We start from the raw sequence: 16,852 nt of genomic DNA, 5'->3' as shown, positions 1-16,852 counted from the left end.
GCTTCGTGTCCCTAGCACCCTCTGCTTTTTCCTTGCTTTCCTTTTCTTTCCGCTTACCACTTTACTTTCTGCTTTCAAGCTGCTTCTCCCGCTCCAGCCACCCTCCCGCCCCTGGGTTCCTCTCATTCGCCTAGCGAGACTCACTGTGACAGCGCAGCACCGGCCAGCAGGTCCCCGAGATTCCAGGTGTGAGGTCAGGGTCTTACCACCTGTCCCTCAGACACACCTGGGACCGACACATGTCCAAGGCGAACGAGCACTGGCCTAAACACGGCCAATAAGCAGTGCCACGCCTTCCTCTGGCTTCAGAGACCCGGCTCCTTCGCCTCGCCATAGACCCTTCTGGTACACTGGGCCATCGTCTCGTTCTCCTCTGGTCGGCCCAGGCTTCTCGTGTTGCTGCCTTCACGTTCCAACCAGCAATCCCAGGTCGCTCCTACTTCCTGACAGAATCACACCTTTAATACCTGAAGTAATTGTCAAGTGTAGTCAGGTGTAAATGGTTTAGGTTGATTGCCTGACCATACCAGACTATCAGTGGGACAATCCACTGGTGTTACATGGTAGGCCTCTCTGCGTATCCCTGTGTTGTTGCTATGGGTAATCCTCATTGCTCCCGATCACCTCTTCTTTAAGTCTTAGTATTTATTGGAAATGGGAAGATGGGGTGTACTTGGCAATACCCCATTAAGGCTGAGGGAGAGTAGGTTGGTGGCTTATAGGGAAAGGGGGAATACCATGTCTTGCCCTTGGGTATTCTCCCAATCCCCCATCAACTTCCACTCAGGTGATCCTCCCTCCTTTATCCACTCCCAGGGTCGGGATCCAAAAGCAATGGCCCTTCTGTGGCCACCTGAATGGAAGATCCCTGGGGAGTAGGTGGGAGCATCTGTCACAGAGTTCAGAAAAAGAGTAAAAGTATGGGCGGAACAAACAAACAGAGTCTTTCTTTATTGCCCTTAAATAGCCCTCTGTTTTAACACGAAGCGTAGGAATGTGGACTAAAACAAAAAAGAAGATTTCCAAAATACATAAGCAGCTTCAGCTTAAGCTGTGAGTCCCGCAATAGCCTCAAGGACTGCGGCATGCCGTAGAACCACCGTGTCATGATGCCTACCCCCGAAGCACCAGGCCAGGCCCAGCACCCCCGGGAGCAGGCATCACGCCCCCGGGTAAAAGCCCAGCGGCCCTTTATAGGGGCTCTTTGGACTCTGTCCTGGCGCCATAGGCGCCAGGTTCATAAGGGGAAGTCTTTGGTGCACTTACCTGAAGCAGACCATGCTGCACACTCACCTGATGCAGACCATGCTGCATGAAGAACCAAGCCAAATGAGGCTTAGGAGGGACTATTTTTCTGAAGGAACTGTTTTGTTACTTGGGTGGGGCTGTGGAAGAATACTCAACTGGAACTTCTTCTAAGGCTATTTAAGCCACGCCCGGACAGCCACACGTGCTTCGTGTTGTTCTGCATCCCAGCAGCTGAACGCTCACCGTGTCTGCTCCTGCACCTGGACTCCAGCCACGCCCGCTTTGAACCTGGAACATCAGTAAGGAAAGAAGAGAAGAGAAAGGTGAAAACCAAGAACTTATTCAACCTTCTTACCTGCATCCGGAATCTTCACGCCAGCATTCCTGAAGGAAGACTTCCATTTAAAAGCACCGCGTTGCTCGCTGCAGCGCCGCGCTTCACTCACCTGTTCCCGAGACGCCGCCCGGCTCCATCGCGGCTCTTAGCACTAGTCGCCACATCTCTGCACCTAGGGGAGAGAAGAAGAGACAAAAGGTGAGCAAGGGAACACAAGAGGAAAGCCGAATTTTCAGCCATATTACTTACCGGCTTTTCTTGGTGAACCATTCCACATCTCGGGTCGGCGCCGCATCTTTGGCAGGTACCGCACCCCGGCCCCTATGGGGAAAGGACAAAAGACATTACTGGGGAATTATAAAGACATTTAGAGGGGTCGCCCTCATCACTAACTCACCTGATTTTACCACCGGCAATTTAACCCCTCAACGCATCGCCTTTGTTCTGCACCTGAAATAAAGGACAGATCACAGGTTAGGAAAAACAACATAAAAGGAGGCTCACACTTGAACTTTTGCATCTTCTTACTTACGGCGTATCGCTCAGAAAAGTCAAGTGGATTTGCCAGCGCCATTCTGAAAACCAGTGAAGTAACTGGACGAACGCGCGCCCCTGCACCAGAAGCAGTTCATCCTTCCAAACCATAAGGTGAGCTTAAACCGGGGGTTTTGGAGGAAGTCAGAGAAGAACGAGGGGGGAAAGGGTGGAGCAAGCACACTATTCAGCAGACAGTTAATCCCCTTTCTCATCTGCAGAAGGATATTCCTAGGGCCAGACAAGCAAGATTTGGGGGTCCTGGTCAAACGGTGGTCAGAATTCTGCGCATCACGCTTGAAGAGGCCACAGCAACCCAGACCAGACCAGCGCCTCCGTGGGAGCCAGGTGAGCGTTACACGCCGTAAGCCCACAGCAAAGTCGCATCTCTCTACAGCAACATAGCATTTACTTATTAGTGTGACACCACCAGTTCAAACAATACAGGCAGTTCTGCGAGTCAGATGCACCACAAAGGGACAGCAGCGTTGTTTTCGTTTGGTTTTGTTTGGTACGTGAAAGTTCACAAAGTTAATACTTCAGTACACGGTATACAATAACTTACTGGGCGCGCTTCACTTCACTGCCAAATAACCGTTGGCCTGCAGGCCTGAGATTTTAGTTGGGATTTAGTTGATAAGTAGCATTATTAAAGGTGTATTGCTATATGTGCCCCGAGTACCTGAGTGCCCAGAAGCCACGGAACACAGAACACTTTATCCACACTCCCCCATTCTCCACTACACGAGGAGTCTTAAATTAGTTTAGGTCCGCCTCCAGCAGCAGCCAGTGAGCAAATGTAGGATGTCTGTCTGCTCACACACAGTACACTACCCAAAGATTCTTTCCCTATCTTTGTAGTTCAGGATATGGGCTATTATTGGGTGCAGTGGAGCTCCTGGTCGCTGTCTTCTCGCCGAAGATCTGTGTGCCCTCTCCACCGTGAAGCCCTTAGTAAGATTGCCTGGGCCGATTTCCTGAAGCACCATGTTTTCAATAAAATTAGTGGGATTAATGCCTTCTTCACCCTCCGGAAGTCCGATGATGTGTACATTATTGCGTCTGGCCCACCCATCTGCATCTTCCACTCTCTATTCCAAGTTCTGCACTTGCTGTTGTAAGATTTTGACTTCGCTGGAAGATTCTTTAAAACTGGTTGCTTGCTCCGCAACCTCTTTCTCAAGCACCCCATGCGCTTTGCTAGTGACCCAACATCTTGTCGTAGGAGTTTCACATCCAGACTAATGGCGTCCATTTTGGGCTCTAATGCAATCTTCAGTGCTGCTATGGCCTCCAGTACTTGTCTGTCACCCTTCATATGTGTCGATTCTTCTTTTGGAGGGGGGGTTGCTTGAACCCTCCTTATCCGCTGGATTTGCAGCCTTGCTGAAGGTGTCTAGTGTGGGCTGTCGCATCCTACCTTTCTGCGACTTGGAAGACATAACTGCTCTCGTCTTTTTTCTCAGGTCTGTCTGGCCGCCCAATACTTGCAGGTTTTCCCTCAGATAATAACCGGATGGGTAAGGTTTCCTCTCCTGCGTCCACAGCCCATTTCTAAACCATATGGCACCTCTGCTGCTCCTTCCCACTAGGTGTCTCGGTTCCACCCTCTGAGGTTGTATCCTCTGGGCGGCGCAACCACCAGCTGTTTCCATTATACAGAGGTTGATCCTCCGCTTGTTGCTTGTTGTGTTTATGCCGAAAGCAAGGCAGGCCAGCACTGTCTGGCCCTCCCGTGCCAATGCTCCGTCCGCCTTTGTACGTGCACTTGGTATCGAGTCTTTTTATCTCTGCGCTCCTGGTTTGCCTCTCTTCTCTGGGAGTGTCTGTCTGGCTATTATAACCAGTCCTTGCTTTGAGTTGTTGGTATACTGCCAGTGCCTGATTGTGCCTCACCGCCACCAGTCACCTCCACGTAAAGCCCCACAGCAGGTCAAGGGGCTCAGCCGTACTCCTGCTGCTCTCCAGCTGCTGGGCTAGGCTGCAGGGAATGACTACAGCCAGTGTCGTGTGTTATTATCCTTGCTGCATGCCACCGGGAGAGCTTCTGCGGTTTTAGCCTTTCTATATTCCGCGCAGTTGTGCATGTATTGGTAAAGGTACTGATGTTTTAGTGTGCAGCGCTGATATTCTGGCACCCGCTGCGTTGTTGTGTCTTGTGTCACAGGTGTTCCGTATTGAGTTTGGCCAAGGTGGAAGCTGGCCAACACGCTCCGGAGTTTGCTTTCTTTAGCCTGCAGGGCATGTGTCCCAACATCCCGCTGCCCACCTTTATGGGCGGACCACACTGGAAGCTGAGCATATGCTTTCTGCTCAAACGTGCGGCGGGTGGACTCTGGAGGGAACCACACTGAGCACAACTGTCTGCCGGCAAAGGGCAGACCGCACTGGAAGCTGTATATTCATTCGGCCCACCTTTATGAGCGGAGCACACTGGAAGCGGAGCATATGCTTTATGCTGAAACGTGCGTGGGCACAGTCTGGAGGAAACCACACTGGGAACAACTCTCTACTGACAAAGGGCAGTCCGCACTGGGAGCTGAATATTCATGTCAAGCTTTAAACGTGCAGCAGGGGGACTCTGGAGGAAACCGCATACAGCACAGCTACGTTCTTGCCGACCAGGGATCCGACGCGCTGTAATGCTTCAAAAAGTGTAAAATGTTCTTTCGTGTACGGATCCCAATGTGGCAGTCCTTGTCCTATGAGAGTTTCTAACCCTGCTTGCTCCTCCTGCACCGGCCTGACTTATGTTTGCTCCAATTTCACATCCGCTGTCAATCCCTTTGTTAGGCCGGCTTTACTAGAAAGTCGGGTACCCATCTCCAGAGGCAAGTCTCTTATTTCGGGTCACTTCTAACACTGCCATTGGGCCTGCGTCCATACTCTTCTTCTTTTCTCATGCCTTTGTGCTTATGGGCTAATCACAATGGTAGCCAAATGTCTGTCAACGTACCTGCGATAACGCAGCTTCCTTCCCACTACCGTTCCGTCTGCAAGTATCGATGTGCTGTGGTCTGAACTCCGGGGGTGCAATATGTTGTTCTTCTCTTCCCCTTCGGAATCAGGGTCTCTCACGTTACAACAACTTTTGGAATTATATTGTTCTCGTTTGGGCAGACCGCAGCGGACCCAGGCAGTTTTCCCTACTTTGGCTTCTGTCCGGTCTTCCCCACATCCTGCTGCTGTCTTTGTTACCCCACCTGCCTTTTGTGCTCAGATCTGACCTTTGTGAACGCCGAGCACTGTGGCACTGTGCCCACCGTGTTCCAATACTTATTGTTGTAATTGCTTCTTTCGATATTTTGCTATTGTTCAGTCACTGCCGCTCCTCGCAGTGGCCGCTATTTTAAGCTTCTGTCTTCGGCTGGTCCTTGAACTTCGCCGCTCCGATCTCAGTTGCAGTTTATTTTCCCAGCCACGCGTCTTCTCACAAGTGTGCCTGCTACATTCCGACATCCAGTACGATATTATTCATGGGTCCCTGTGCACTGGAACCCCGGTTTCAGGCCAGGATAGTTGCGGATTGACGGGAGCTCTCGGAGTTAACGTCCTCACAGCATGGCTGCTTAGCCACGCCACCACAGAACACTACCCACACTTTTGATTTTGACATCCTGACACAGGCAGATCTGTAGTTTTTGGTTTTAGGTAGGGAATTTCCTCTTAGAGCAGGGTCAGAGAGGCCTTTTCCCAACCCTTTTTGTTTTCAATAAAAGTCTTTAACCAAAAACATGGCAACCTTGTGTCCGGTTTTCATTCCTAACTCGTCACAATATGTTATGTTGTATGATATGCTATATTAAAAGCACTCCAGACTTTCTGACAAGATGCCCACAGAGTGTGTCACGGGAAAAGATCCAAACAGAGCAATGTATAGGAAAAACAGCAGTCTTCATCTTGTGCTGGTGAATACGTGGCCATCATTACTGAACAAGAACACATTGATAATTTTCAGGACATCGCTTTGTCCGCCCGATCGGAACACTGAGCTAGACGCCATGGAATAGCAGCAAGAACATACTGGAAACCGAGAATTAATACTTTCCAGACTTTTGCGGAGAACTGAATATATCTTGACTTGATTTGAACAACTGGAATCACAGTGCATTCGACATGGACACCCATTGGGTTCAAAGAGAAAATTGATATCCCGTCGCACTCGGAAGCAGTTGGAAATCCAACTGGTTGACTTTGAAGAACTTAATGAGTCAGATGAAGAGAGGAACACATTTTGTTTGGTCTACTCTCTATAATAAGCTGCCCTTGACACGTTGCTGGAAGGCTTGAAGGATAAGTTCCCTTGTTGACACTACCCCCATCATATATACGCGGGAAATATGTACCAGAAGACATTGTTCACCCAAACACTGTATAGACCAGAGTTGAAGTCTGGTTTGATCCTGAAGAAGATCGTTGACTCGTGGGCAGATTGAGTAACAGCAAAATTTATACGACTTAAACATATGTAGATCTTGCAAATAAGCTGTGGAGCTATTTGACATATATACACACAAAGAAGGGTCACTGGTGTAACAAAAATTGTATATTGATAAATGTTATCTGTAGATAGGGGAAATTCTCCTGTGTTGTTTTGTTGTTATCAATCATTTGTGGTATGGAATGTAAGATTGTGTGGATGGTGAGACGATTGAAAAAATGTCAAAATGTTGTTAGGAATTCATGTGACTGAAGAGTAGACAATACTTCAAGTGCTATGTTGAAAATAATAAAATATATTTTTTGATACATAGATTGTTTATTGATTATACAGTGGATTCCTCTAGCCTCAATAACAGGGTCCATTTTCTGTTTTTCTATGAACAAGAACACAGATTATGCCACAACTTAGCCACTATTGTAGGGCATTTGTATAGTGTCTAGTTAGTGTATTCGTAAGTGCACTTGGTCCACATATACCTAAACAGTTTTCCTTATTAAAGCTTTAAACAAACTGAAATAAGCATACAGAAATTGAGAAAATAGAAAAGGGTAGATTTGTGTATTTTCCATCCAACAATTGGAATATTGGCCCAGGAAAGCCAATCAGACAGATTAGTGTGTTAGGCAGTCACTTCACAGGTCATTGTGCAATCACATATTCAAATCCCAAGGGGGCCGACTTTAAGTTGGGAGTAAAATGTTTTTAGGGAGTAGAAAACAAAGTCCCATTCCTAATAGGGGTATTTTTCATAATCAATTAAATAGGGTTTAACTATAGAAAAGAAAAGTATTGGTAATAAATGTTTCTTTGCACCTAGTTATTCATGCATATTAAAAGATACATTTGTATCACTTTGCATCAGGAAGTAATAAAAGTTTTCTCCTATGGCACGATGTGCACTACTGAGCCAAACCTACCCATGGAGAGGTGTAAGTGAAAGCAGAGAGACAAGCTGATGTGTGTCAGTTTCCTATTTTTTGTTTTAAGAATTTTTACTCCAGGTTTTTCTTTTTTGGGATTATTTGTCAAGGTTTAGGGATTAAAAGTGGTCGATACACCCCTTATCTGGAGGCCTGAACTCTTTACTTATTTGTTCTGAGTTCGGAGGATGATAAAAACAGTTTCTATAAGTGCCCTTTTTATGCTATTTCAATAAGATAAAAATATGAATATCTATTGCACACACAGATATATAAACATACAAGCTGATATAGCCATTGTGGAAGTATGCACACCTTGTTCATTAGGAAAAGATGGCATTATGTCCAGGTAAAGTGCATTTGGAGTGTCTCAGTTGAGTCTGGCTCTCTGGCAACAGGAAAGGCTTCACAAGACACTCCCTCTGTCATACCATTTTAATGGCAAACAAGTCTCAATTTCTGATGATTCTTTTAAGGAATATCCACAGCAAAATCTGGAAAAGAAAAAAAAAAACACGGCCTTCAGAACAAAAACAATCTGCATTCATTCACATGTCAGGTGAGGTAGCCAAGCAGTTCTGATATTGTGGTGAGAGATAAATTTACCAAAAAGGACAGAACATTTGCTAACAAAAAGGTTCAACCCTGTATATTGAGTTCAAACTAGCAATTTCAAGTCATATTTTATTGGAAGTTGAACACTGCAGGTAATATATTGCTGCCTTACCATAACAGAATATTTAAATCTATAGCTTCAATATAGGATGAATTCTAAAGCTCACTAGACATATGCAAAGAGAAAACAATTTCGCTCAGGAAGACAGCTAGAGACCAAGTTCCCTTTTAAATGACATCCTGCAAAATAGTTTTCAATAGAGTCAAAGGAAAAATGGTATCAACTGGGAAAAGGCCTACTAGCGTTTGGTAGTGAGGAGGTATAATCCAGTATGTCCCAAACACAGTAGTAAGATCAAAATTCGCATACATATGATCAAGGATGACAAGCATGTTTCAGTACCCATTTCACATCGCTGTTATTTTCCTTTTGCAGCATTCATTTTCTCTGCATGTGAAATAATGAACTTAAATTGCTATGAAAAAATTTAGCTATGTATGGTATTTCAGATGTAAGCAAAGAGGACTACGAGCCATACTTTTTAAGCAGATTTCTAGGTCTGCAAAAAAGCTTATTTATGCAATATGGAATCTTAAATGCTGTGAAAAACATCATGTACCCATTGTTTATGTATTTCATTGGGTGGAGCACATCTAAAATACCCGGGGGAGGTTTGGTGGTGGGGTTGGGGGAGTTAGTGTGAGGCGGAGCTCAAAATAATTGCAGGAAACCATTTACACCCCTGCACCTTAAAAGTTAGCAAGTTGGGGTTGTGGCCAGCCGGAGACAGAGACACATGCTGCCTCGGTGAGCCCTGGTGCCCATGACCGCTCTGAGGGCCCTGAATCCCCCTTACATGTGGCTGGCGGATCCCCAGGCCCACTGAAGGAGATCGGAATCCCTTGGTAGCGATCTCCTGAATTTGGCATGCATTGGCCCACGGGAAGGAAGAATTCGGTCCATAAACTGCCCCGTTGCGCCCACAAAATGACAGGCGCTCCTCTTGCATAGCTGTAAGTGACCCGACACTGAGTGGCATATCCTGCTCCCCTACAGCCGGAAACAAGCTCTCGTAGCAGTCAGAGCTGCGGCGAGGCTCAAGAAGGCCAGCAGCGTTACCGAGTCACCTAACAGGAGGTGGAGTACCAACATATTGCCCGCGTCAGAGCAGCAGTGGAACGGCCTTCACAGCAGTCCCCCGCCCTCCCGCAGGCTGCACCCTGGAGGGGCATGTGGTGGAGGGAAGAGGGGAATGCTCTGGTTCCTTCTGTGCATGAAATTAAGATGTAGGAGTAGGCGGGAGAGCCAGCGCTGAGGTCCATCTTTGCCCAGGGAGCGGTTAACCCTCACTGGAACTGGATGGCACGGCTGGGAATCATAACTTGGCCAACAGAATGCAGTCTCCCACTGTGAGAGGAAGACCCCTTGTGCACAGCCCATTCCCATGACGTTTTCTTCTCCGGGGGATATATAACTGCACAAGCTGGTTGGGGGAGGCCAGCATGAACTCTGAAGAACTTGGTGCAAGTCTTGGCAAACTACTGCTCCTAATGTTTCCGAGGCACTGAATGCTGGGTATGTGGCAGAGCAAGCCAAGTACCCGTGGATTGGGAGCAGAGGAATCAATGTACAGCGATTGGACACAACCTCTAAGGTGGGACCGGTAGGGTCGAGTGAGAGTGAAAATGCAGTGGAAGTAGAGATTAGTGCCCGGGGAGCAAGAAAGTGAACCCAGGCAGAACGACACCCTTGCATCCTGGAACTGTGATAGTGCCACTAGCAGCTTAACTGGGGGGCCCTAGGAGCTACACCTGACCTACAACATAGTAGACAGGATACCAGTCGCTGCGAAGGTGAAGAAACTGCCTGCAAGGGTGAAGAAACTGCAGTTTGTACCCCCTGTTGAGCACATACCCGAGGGAAAGTTAAAGATGGCCAAACAGCCGAGCACACAGAAAGGCCCCGACTCGGGTGACATCAAAGCAATGATGCAGGCTCATGAGGCTGCGAAGCACCAGCATCAAGTATCATTGCAAATCCACTCCCCTGGAAGCACAAATTTAGAGTTGGAAATTGAGGACCCCCCTACAAGATGATCAGACCTTCAAGAAATGGACCTGAATAAACAGATGCTAGTGACAGAAAAAAAGAGTCAACCAAACTGAGACGACCCTGTGTGAACAGGGTTATGAAAAGGATGAACTGTCAAAACGGATGGATTCTCTCGAACAGCATACGGAGCGGGTTGTGAATAAACAAGAAGATACTGAGAACAGGTCCAGAAAGAATATTAGGCTGCAGGGAATACCTGTATCAATTTCCGATGCAGACCTGAATGACTACGTGCTGGCTTTATTTCACCAGTTATTGGACGAGCCGGCAAGTGAAGACATTGTAATAGATTGAAAATAATTCGCCATAGATTGATTTTCCCACGTGGCCTGAGATTTCAATACCAAAATACGTTGTACCATATAACAAAGCAGGAAGAAACGACGACCCTACTGAACAGAGTGACCTCCCGTCAAATGAGGAAACGCTACCGGGAAGAGAGACTGAGAAACGTTTGCAATGTATGACTAAGACAAAAGGATGGCGACAGGGGCATACTTATCCTAAAGGGAGAGGGAGAGGTTGTCACAATAACTCTGATAGGAAGAGAGTATCAACACTCTACCCAGAACCATAGAAGCTGAATGGATTCGACCCTCCCACCGTGGTTGGCATGGGCGCCTGATGTTGAAACTACAGGGAACCACGTGGCAGCCAATGGGGGGAGGGGGAAGAGGGATTAGGGAGAGTTTGTGGATAGGGAAAGGGAAGTTAGGGAAACTGGAAAGAGGTGAAGGGTAAACGTAGTTGGATAGGAATGGGGGAGTAAGGGAAAAACACATGTATCAAGAAACATCTGGTCCTAACCTAACCCTGACCTGACTAATCTCCTAAAACCTGATTGTCTCTATACCATACTCATACAATAGATACAATAGATACTTTCTATATTTGACAAGGAAACTTTAGATGCATAGTATAAACACAGGATGGCACATGAGAGGCATGAATGAGCACACAAAGCAAGCCGTATGGAAAGACACAAGGGATGTTCTCCCAAATTAATTTACGAACGAATGGCCCATTGGTGAAGCAATCATAGCAGAACACATACATGAGTTAATTAGAACTTGTAGCCTAGCTGGCTCCAAACTGTACTGCAGGAGTCTTTTTCATAAACACACACCCACACACCCCTTAGACTGTGCATTACCTCCGCTTACTGCAGCAGAACCTCGCTCCATTTGTCAGAACTAAATGCTACTAACGTAGTTATCGAGTTCACAACTCCAGAAAACAATGTCTTCCGATAGCAAGTGTGCGCCACTGGTGCTTTTTCCTCAATTTCATGTGCGTGCACCAATAAAATACAATACACGTATTTTACTTATCTGAGGGTCCGTGAGCCCCACGGGACTGCTCGAACCAGAAGTAGAACAGCAAAACCACAGGCGGCGCGTCATGTCACCACTGCAGCCCGGGTTGATGGTCACCACTGCGGCCCAGGTTTCTGTCTCCTCATGGCTCAGTCCTCCGGAGTCCCAGTCTTCGCACATGCTTCTCTCCACAACCACCTTGTCATCCCATGCAAACACTTAATAATCCGCATCTGAGCATGGGCTGTCAGCGTCTAAATAGTGCACAGCTAATTACGCGGAACCAGCGCGTACAGTAAGACTACAACACTGTCCCAAGGCTGCTGGGAAGGGAGTACTTTCTTACCTGCAACTCCATTTCTCCATCGTTGGCATCTTCCATGGATTCACATGCTGTGGATTCACATGCTGTGAATATTTCCCGTCGTCAGGCTGGGAAACCTCAGTAACTTTAATATAGTGGTTTTCCTATGGAAAACTTTGACACTTTGAGTGTCCTATTGACATCTTATGGGTGCATTAGGCACGTCCAGTATAAATAGTCCCACCACCGTGGCTTCCCTTCAGATTTTAACCTCACCCAAATAGAGGAACCTGTTTGCCTGAAGGGGGGAGGCCGGAGGGCGCATGTGAATCCATGAAAGATACCAACACTGCAGAAATGGAGTTACAGTTAAGAAACTACTCCCTTCTCCAGCATTGGATCTTTCATGGATTCACATGCTGTGAATAGACTATGTAGCAGTAAGAGAAACTGCAGGTGCATACAGGCAAACAAGACAAATGCCACAGGTAACATGACCCCATCAACAGAACAATATCCATTTACAGTCATTTCAAGCCCCAAACACATTAGTAGAACCAAATCTTGGAAGCTGCGGGGCTTACCTTACTGGAACAGGTGCTGCAGCACTGCACGTCCCACTCGCACATCCTCAGCATGTTGCTGACTCAGACAGTAGTGTCTAGTGAAGGTGTGCGGCACAGCCCATGTTGCTGCTCGGCAAACCTCACTGAGCAGTATGCCCACCCACAGCGCTGCCACTGCCGCTTATCCGGTCCCGACTTTTCTTGTCCGTGGGAGCTGCTGAACCCCACAGATCCCTCAAGACTGTTTGATCAACAACTGTGTAAATTACCAGCTGAAGAACTAACACTCCCAAGGGAAAGGGGAAAGGGGAAGTGGAGAAAATAAAAAAGAACAGACCCCAACTTCTGAATGGCTGCGAATCTGCTGAAGGGAGGGAAAAATGTTAATCAGAAAACAGCATAACCTTCAAAGTCTATTATCCAAAACTACTTCATAGGATCAATACCTGTTAACCCTCCATTAACAACTTGGAGGATGTTATTTGCACTTGTAAGTAACTTTGGTTATTCTGATGAGTTCTTAGGGTATCCTGCAATTAGACTACATGACATTACAACTCCATCATGTTCTTGTGTGTAAGTGAAAGCACAGCCAGCAAAACCCAGATCTCAACTCATAAATTAACAGATCAACCCTGGACATAGCGGCTTTCACTTCCCTTTGAAAGTATTGCAGCAGAGTTCTTAAAGTATCAATTAACCCTGTTGCTATTTCTTTTTTAAAAAGAAAAAAAATGCAGGTAAGAATGTCTTCTTTCATTCACGGTTTTTTAACCACACATTTCCACACTGCTGTAAGCCAGCATGACTTCTAGTTGCAAGGATTCTTTGCATGTAGCTCACATGTCAGGTTCAGTATTCATTCAACATGTATTTTACAGAATGTCTTTCTTAGTAAGTAGAGTTGATTTCCAGCAAACTAACACTTGACAATGTCTTTAAGAAGTAAACTCGCTGCAGCAACCTAAATACCTAACTCGCTAGATACCTAATGAAGATAAGAAACTTGATGGAAAGGTAATGCTCTTTCCACTTGAAACAAACGCTGTGCTCCCACCAGATTAACAGTATTGCCTGTCCCACGTAGTCCTTGATCAACTGGAAAGCAGATTTCAAGGATCTCTCTGCCAAATCTTCTCATACAAACTTCAAATTGGGCCTAAAACCAGGAACTTAACAAAAGCAGGACCTTCCTGCTAGGGAATGAACAATGAAAGGCAGTTTAGAATGTTAGTGCTGCCCTGAGGCCCTTCACTCCACCAATCAGTGAGCAGCGTCACTTCCTCCATGATGACTTGGGGAATTCTCACTCTGTAAAAGAAAGGTTAAGTACAACAACCAATTATGAATTCCCTTCTCAAAATTAATCAATGATTTTACCTAACCCAGACTTACTACCTATCTTACTTCTCACATACATTCAGACCTGACACCACTGCCCTCGTGAGTGGGCCCCAGGAGTCGACTGTAAAGGCTTGTTGGCTTTTTCGTGGTAGAAAGGAAATCGTAGACGATATCCAATGGGAGATGCCTTGCTTCGAAATCAGCTTCCCCTTGTTGGAGTGACCGAAAGCCACAAAGAGTTCTCTCGATGCCCTGAAGGACTGAGTCCTGTCCAGATAAAACTTCAAAGCCCTCTTGACATCCAAGGAATGCAACGCCTTCTCCGCTTTAGTGGTAGCTTTGAGAAAAAAGGTGTGAACTGCTATTTTAGTGTTCTTCTGAAACTCTGATGGAATCTTAGGACTAAAGTGAGGATTTGTAGACAGGAGAACCTTGTTCCTTATGAAACGCGGGTATTGCAGGCCGATGACCAGAGCCTGTAGTTCCGAAACCTGCCTGCTGGATGTAATGGCCACGAGAAAAATGACCTTCCACGTGAGAAACTTCACAGGCGCTGTTGACATAGGCTCAAATGATGGCTTCATAAGGGCAGAGACCACCAAGTTGAGACTCCAGACCGGAGAAAACTTCTTCGGGGGAAACGTCCTGAAAAAGCCATTGAAGAAATGTTTAATCAATCTGTCACTGAACCGATACGTAGAGTTGCGCTGCTTCGTGAACCTGGAGATGGCAGCCAAGTGGACCTTGATCAATGACAATGCCAGACCCCACCCTTCACCAAAAGCAGAAGATAAGGCAGGAGTTGTGGAGGCGAAACCTGCAAGGGCTGTAAGTTTGGCTGCTGCGAGCACCAGGCACAGAACCTCTTCCACTTCCTGGCGTACAACATGTTGGTAGACAGAGCCCTTGCGGCTGCCAGGATGCAGCGACATTACTGAGGAATCCTTAGATGTCCAAATTCAGAGTGGTCAGAAGCCACGCTGCAAGGCTGAGGGAGCCTGGGTCGTGATGCCACACCTTTCCTTCGTCCTACGACAGAAGATCCGGCTCTGACCCCAGATGAAGATGGTCGTCCACTGCTAGGTGAAGAAGGTCTGTGAACCAGGACTGTCTGGGCCAGAACGGGGCCAGAACGGGGGCCACCAGGATCACCCTGCATGGATCCCTGTGAACCATCTGGATAGTTTTCCTGACCAGAGGAAACGCGTATGCGAACAGACTCGTCCACGGGAATGAGAACGCGTCCCCCCCTCGAGTCCGGATGAGCCACCTTGCTAGCAAAGAGACGGCACTGCTTGTTTTCCGGGCTGGTGAATAAGTCCAGAGGGGGGGAGTTCCTCATTTCTCCAATATCCTCGTCACCTGGTCGTCCATCAGCCGCCATTCGTGCATCTGAACGGAGACCCCTCTGAGAGCATCTGCCTGAACGTTTTGAACTCCTGGCAGGTAATAAGCCAATAGCTGCACCTTGTGCGCTGTGGCCCAATGCCAGACCGCCTGAGCCTCCTTGGACAGGGACAGTGAATGCGTGCCTTCCTGTTTGCGCAGATAAAACAGTGGTGGTGTTGTCTGTCAGAATCCGCACCACGGAGCCCTGAATGAGGGGCAGAAAAGACTTGAGTGCCCAGTGTACTGCCGTTAGCTCCAGAATCTTGATGTGCAATGAAGCCTCCTTAAGGGACCACTGCCCCTGCACATGGAACCGGTCGAGGTGAGCCCCCAACCAACCTAGGAAGCATCTGTCACGATCATGTATTTAAATCGGGCACCACCAGGGGCATACCCCTCACAATGTTGTCGGAGCGAGTCCACCAAAGAAGGGCTTATGCCAGTGACCGGGCGATGAGAACCTTGTCAGACCAGGCGCAGTGGAACTGAGACTACCTGGAAGCGGGAACAGCCAACAATTTGTGATCAGTGGGATGCAGGATGCCATGGTGCCTAGAAGAGACATGTGTACACGGACCGTGACCGCTGATCCCGGTATAAACGAGCCTGCCATGGACAACAGCTTCTGTATCCTTTCCAGCAATGGCTTCACCAGAATGAGCTGCGTATGAAAATAAGCCCCTAGAAAAACGAAGTCCCTGAAAAACAAAGCCCCTGGAGAGCGTCAAACAGGATTTGGCGAAGTTAATTGCAAAGCCCAGACGCTGCAACAGGAGCAAAGCTGCGTGGAGAGATTCCAACATCTGATGACGAGTCACCCCCCCTGACCAGCTAGTCGTCCAGGTATGGATAAACATTGTGTCCCTTCCTGCGGAGGTAAGCGCCACCGGCGCAAGGCATTTGGTGAATGTCCTGGGAGCTGACTTTAGGCCGAAGGGGAGAAACCGAAACTGGTAATGCTCATTGCCGGCCATAAACCGCAGAAACTTGTGATGTTTTGGGGTGCATCGGGATGTGGAAATATGCGTCCTCAAGATCCAATTACGCCAGAAATTCTCCCGGCTGAACCATCTAAATGACGTCTTGCAACGTTAGCATCCTTTACTTTTGGATTCACATTTTTGTTTAGCAGCCTTAGGTCCAGAATGGGGCACCATTTCCCCATTTGTTTTTTTTATGACAAAAAAACGGGAATAGGTTCCTTGTCCTCTTTCCGACACCAGGACCCTCTCTGTAGCCCTCTTCTGTAGCATCAGGTGCACATCCTGACGCAAGACCTGTGGATGCGGCTGCAATGTTTTCACCGGTGGAATAGGGAGTTGCCGAAACCTGAACTCCAACGAGTGGCCGTACTGGAATGCATCCAAACACCACTTCCTGGGAGGAATAGCTAGAGCAACCGTAGCCCTTGTTGCGAGATCCTGCAAACATGGCATTCCCGAGGCACCACAAAATGAGCGAAAGGGGCAAAAAGAACGCCTGCCCTGCAGAGTCATGAGGGACTTCACCGTGTCAGAGTCTTCTTTCATGTTCTTCAGTGCCTCGTCAATCTTTTCCCCAAACAGCTGTTCCCCTTCGCAACGGCATGTCCACCACCTTGTGCTGGACTTCTGGTCGGAAATCAGTACAGTGCAGCCAGGCCTGCCACCGCAGAACAAAACCATTATTAATCTGCTTGAACCCGGATTCTGCCAGGTCCACCGCAATATTCATACTATGGTT

The 16,852-nt window shown here is 47.5% G+C and overlaps 1 protein-coding gene across 4 annotated transcripts in view; it reads right to left on the bottom strand.

Annotated features, from left to right (window-relative positions):
• Positions 1–16,852, bottom strand: part of TTLL7 (tubulin tyrosine ligase like 7) — a 2,250,822-nt gene that overhangs the window by 1,909,008 nt on the left and 324,962 nt on the right. For all 4 annotated transcript variants that reach the window (XM_069641609.1, XM_069641612.1, XM_069641610.1 and 1 more), the window contains one exon: positions 7,799–7,977. In XM_069641609.1, the coding sequence (XP_069497710.1) occupies positions 7,799–7,823 (25 nt within the window). In that variant the 5' untranslated portion in view covers positions 7,824–7,977. The remainder of the gene's footprint in view (positions 1–7,798; positions 7,978–16,852) is intronic.

Source organism: Ambystoma mexicanum, chromosome 1q (genome assembly GCF_040938575.1).
Source record: "Ambystoma mexicanum isolate Mex_15411 chromosome 1q, UKY_AmexF1_1, whole genome shotgun sequence".
Lineage (NCBI taxonomy): Eukaryota > Metazoa > Chordata > Amphibia > Caudata > Ambystomatidae > Ambystoma > Ambystoma mexicanum.
Note: the sequence above shows the minus strand (reverse complement) of the source record. Positions and strands in the feature narration are given on the sequence as shown.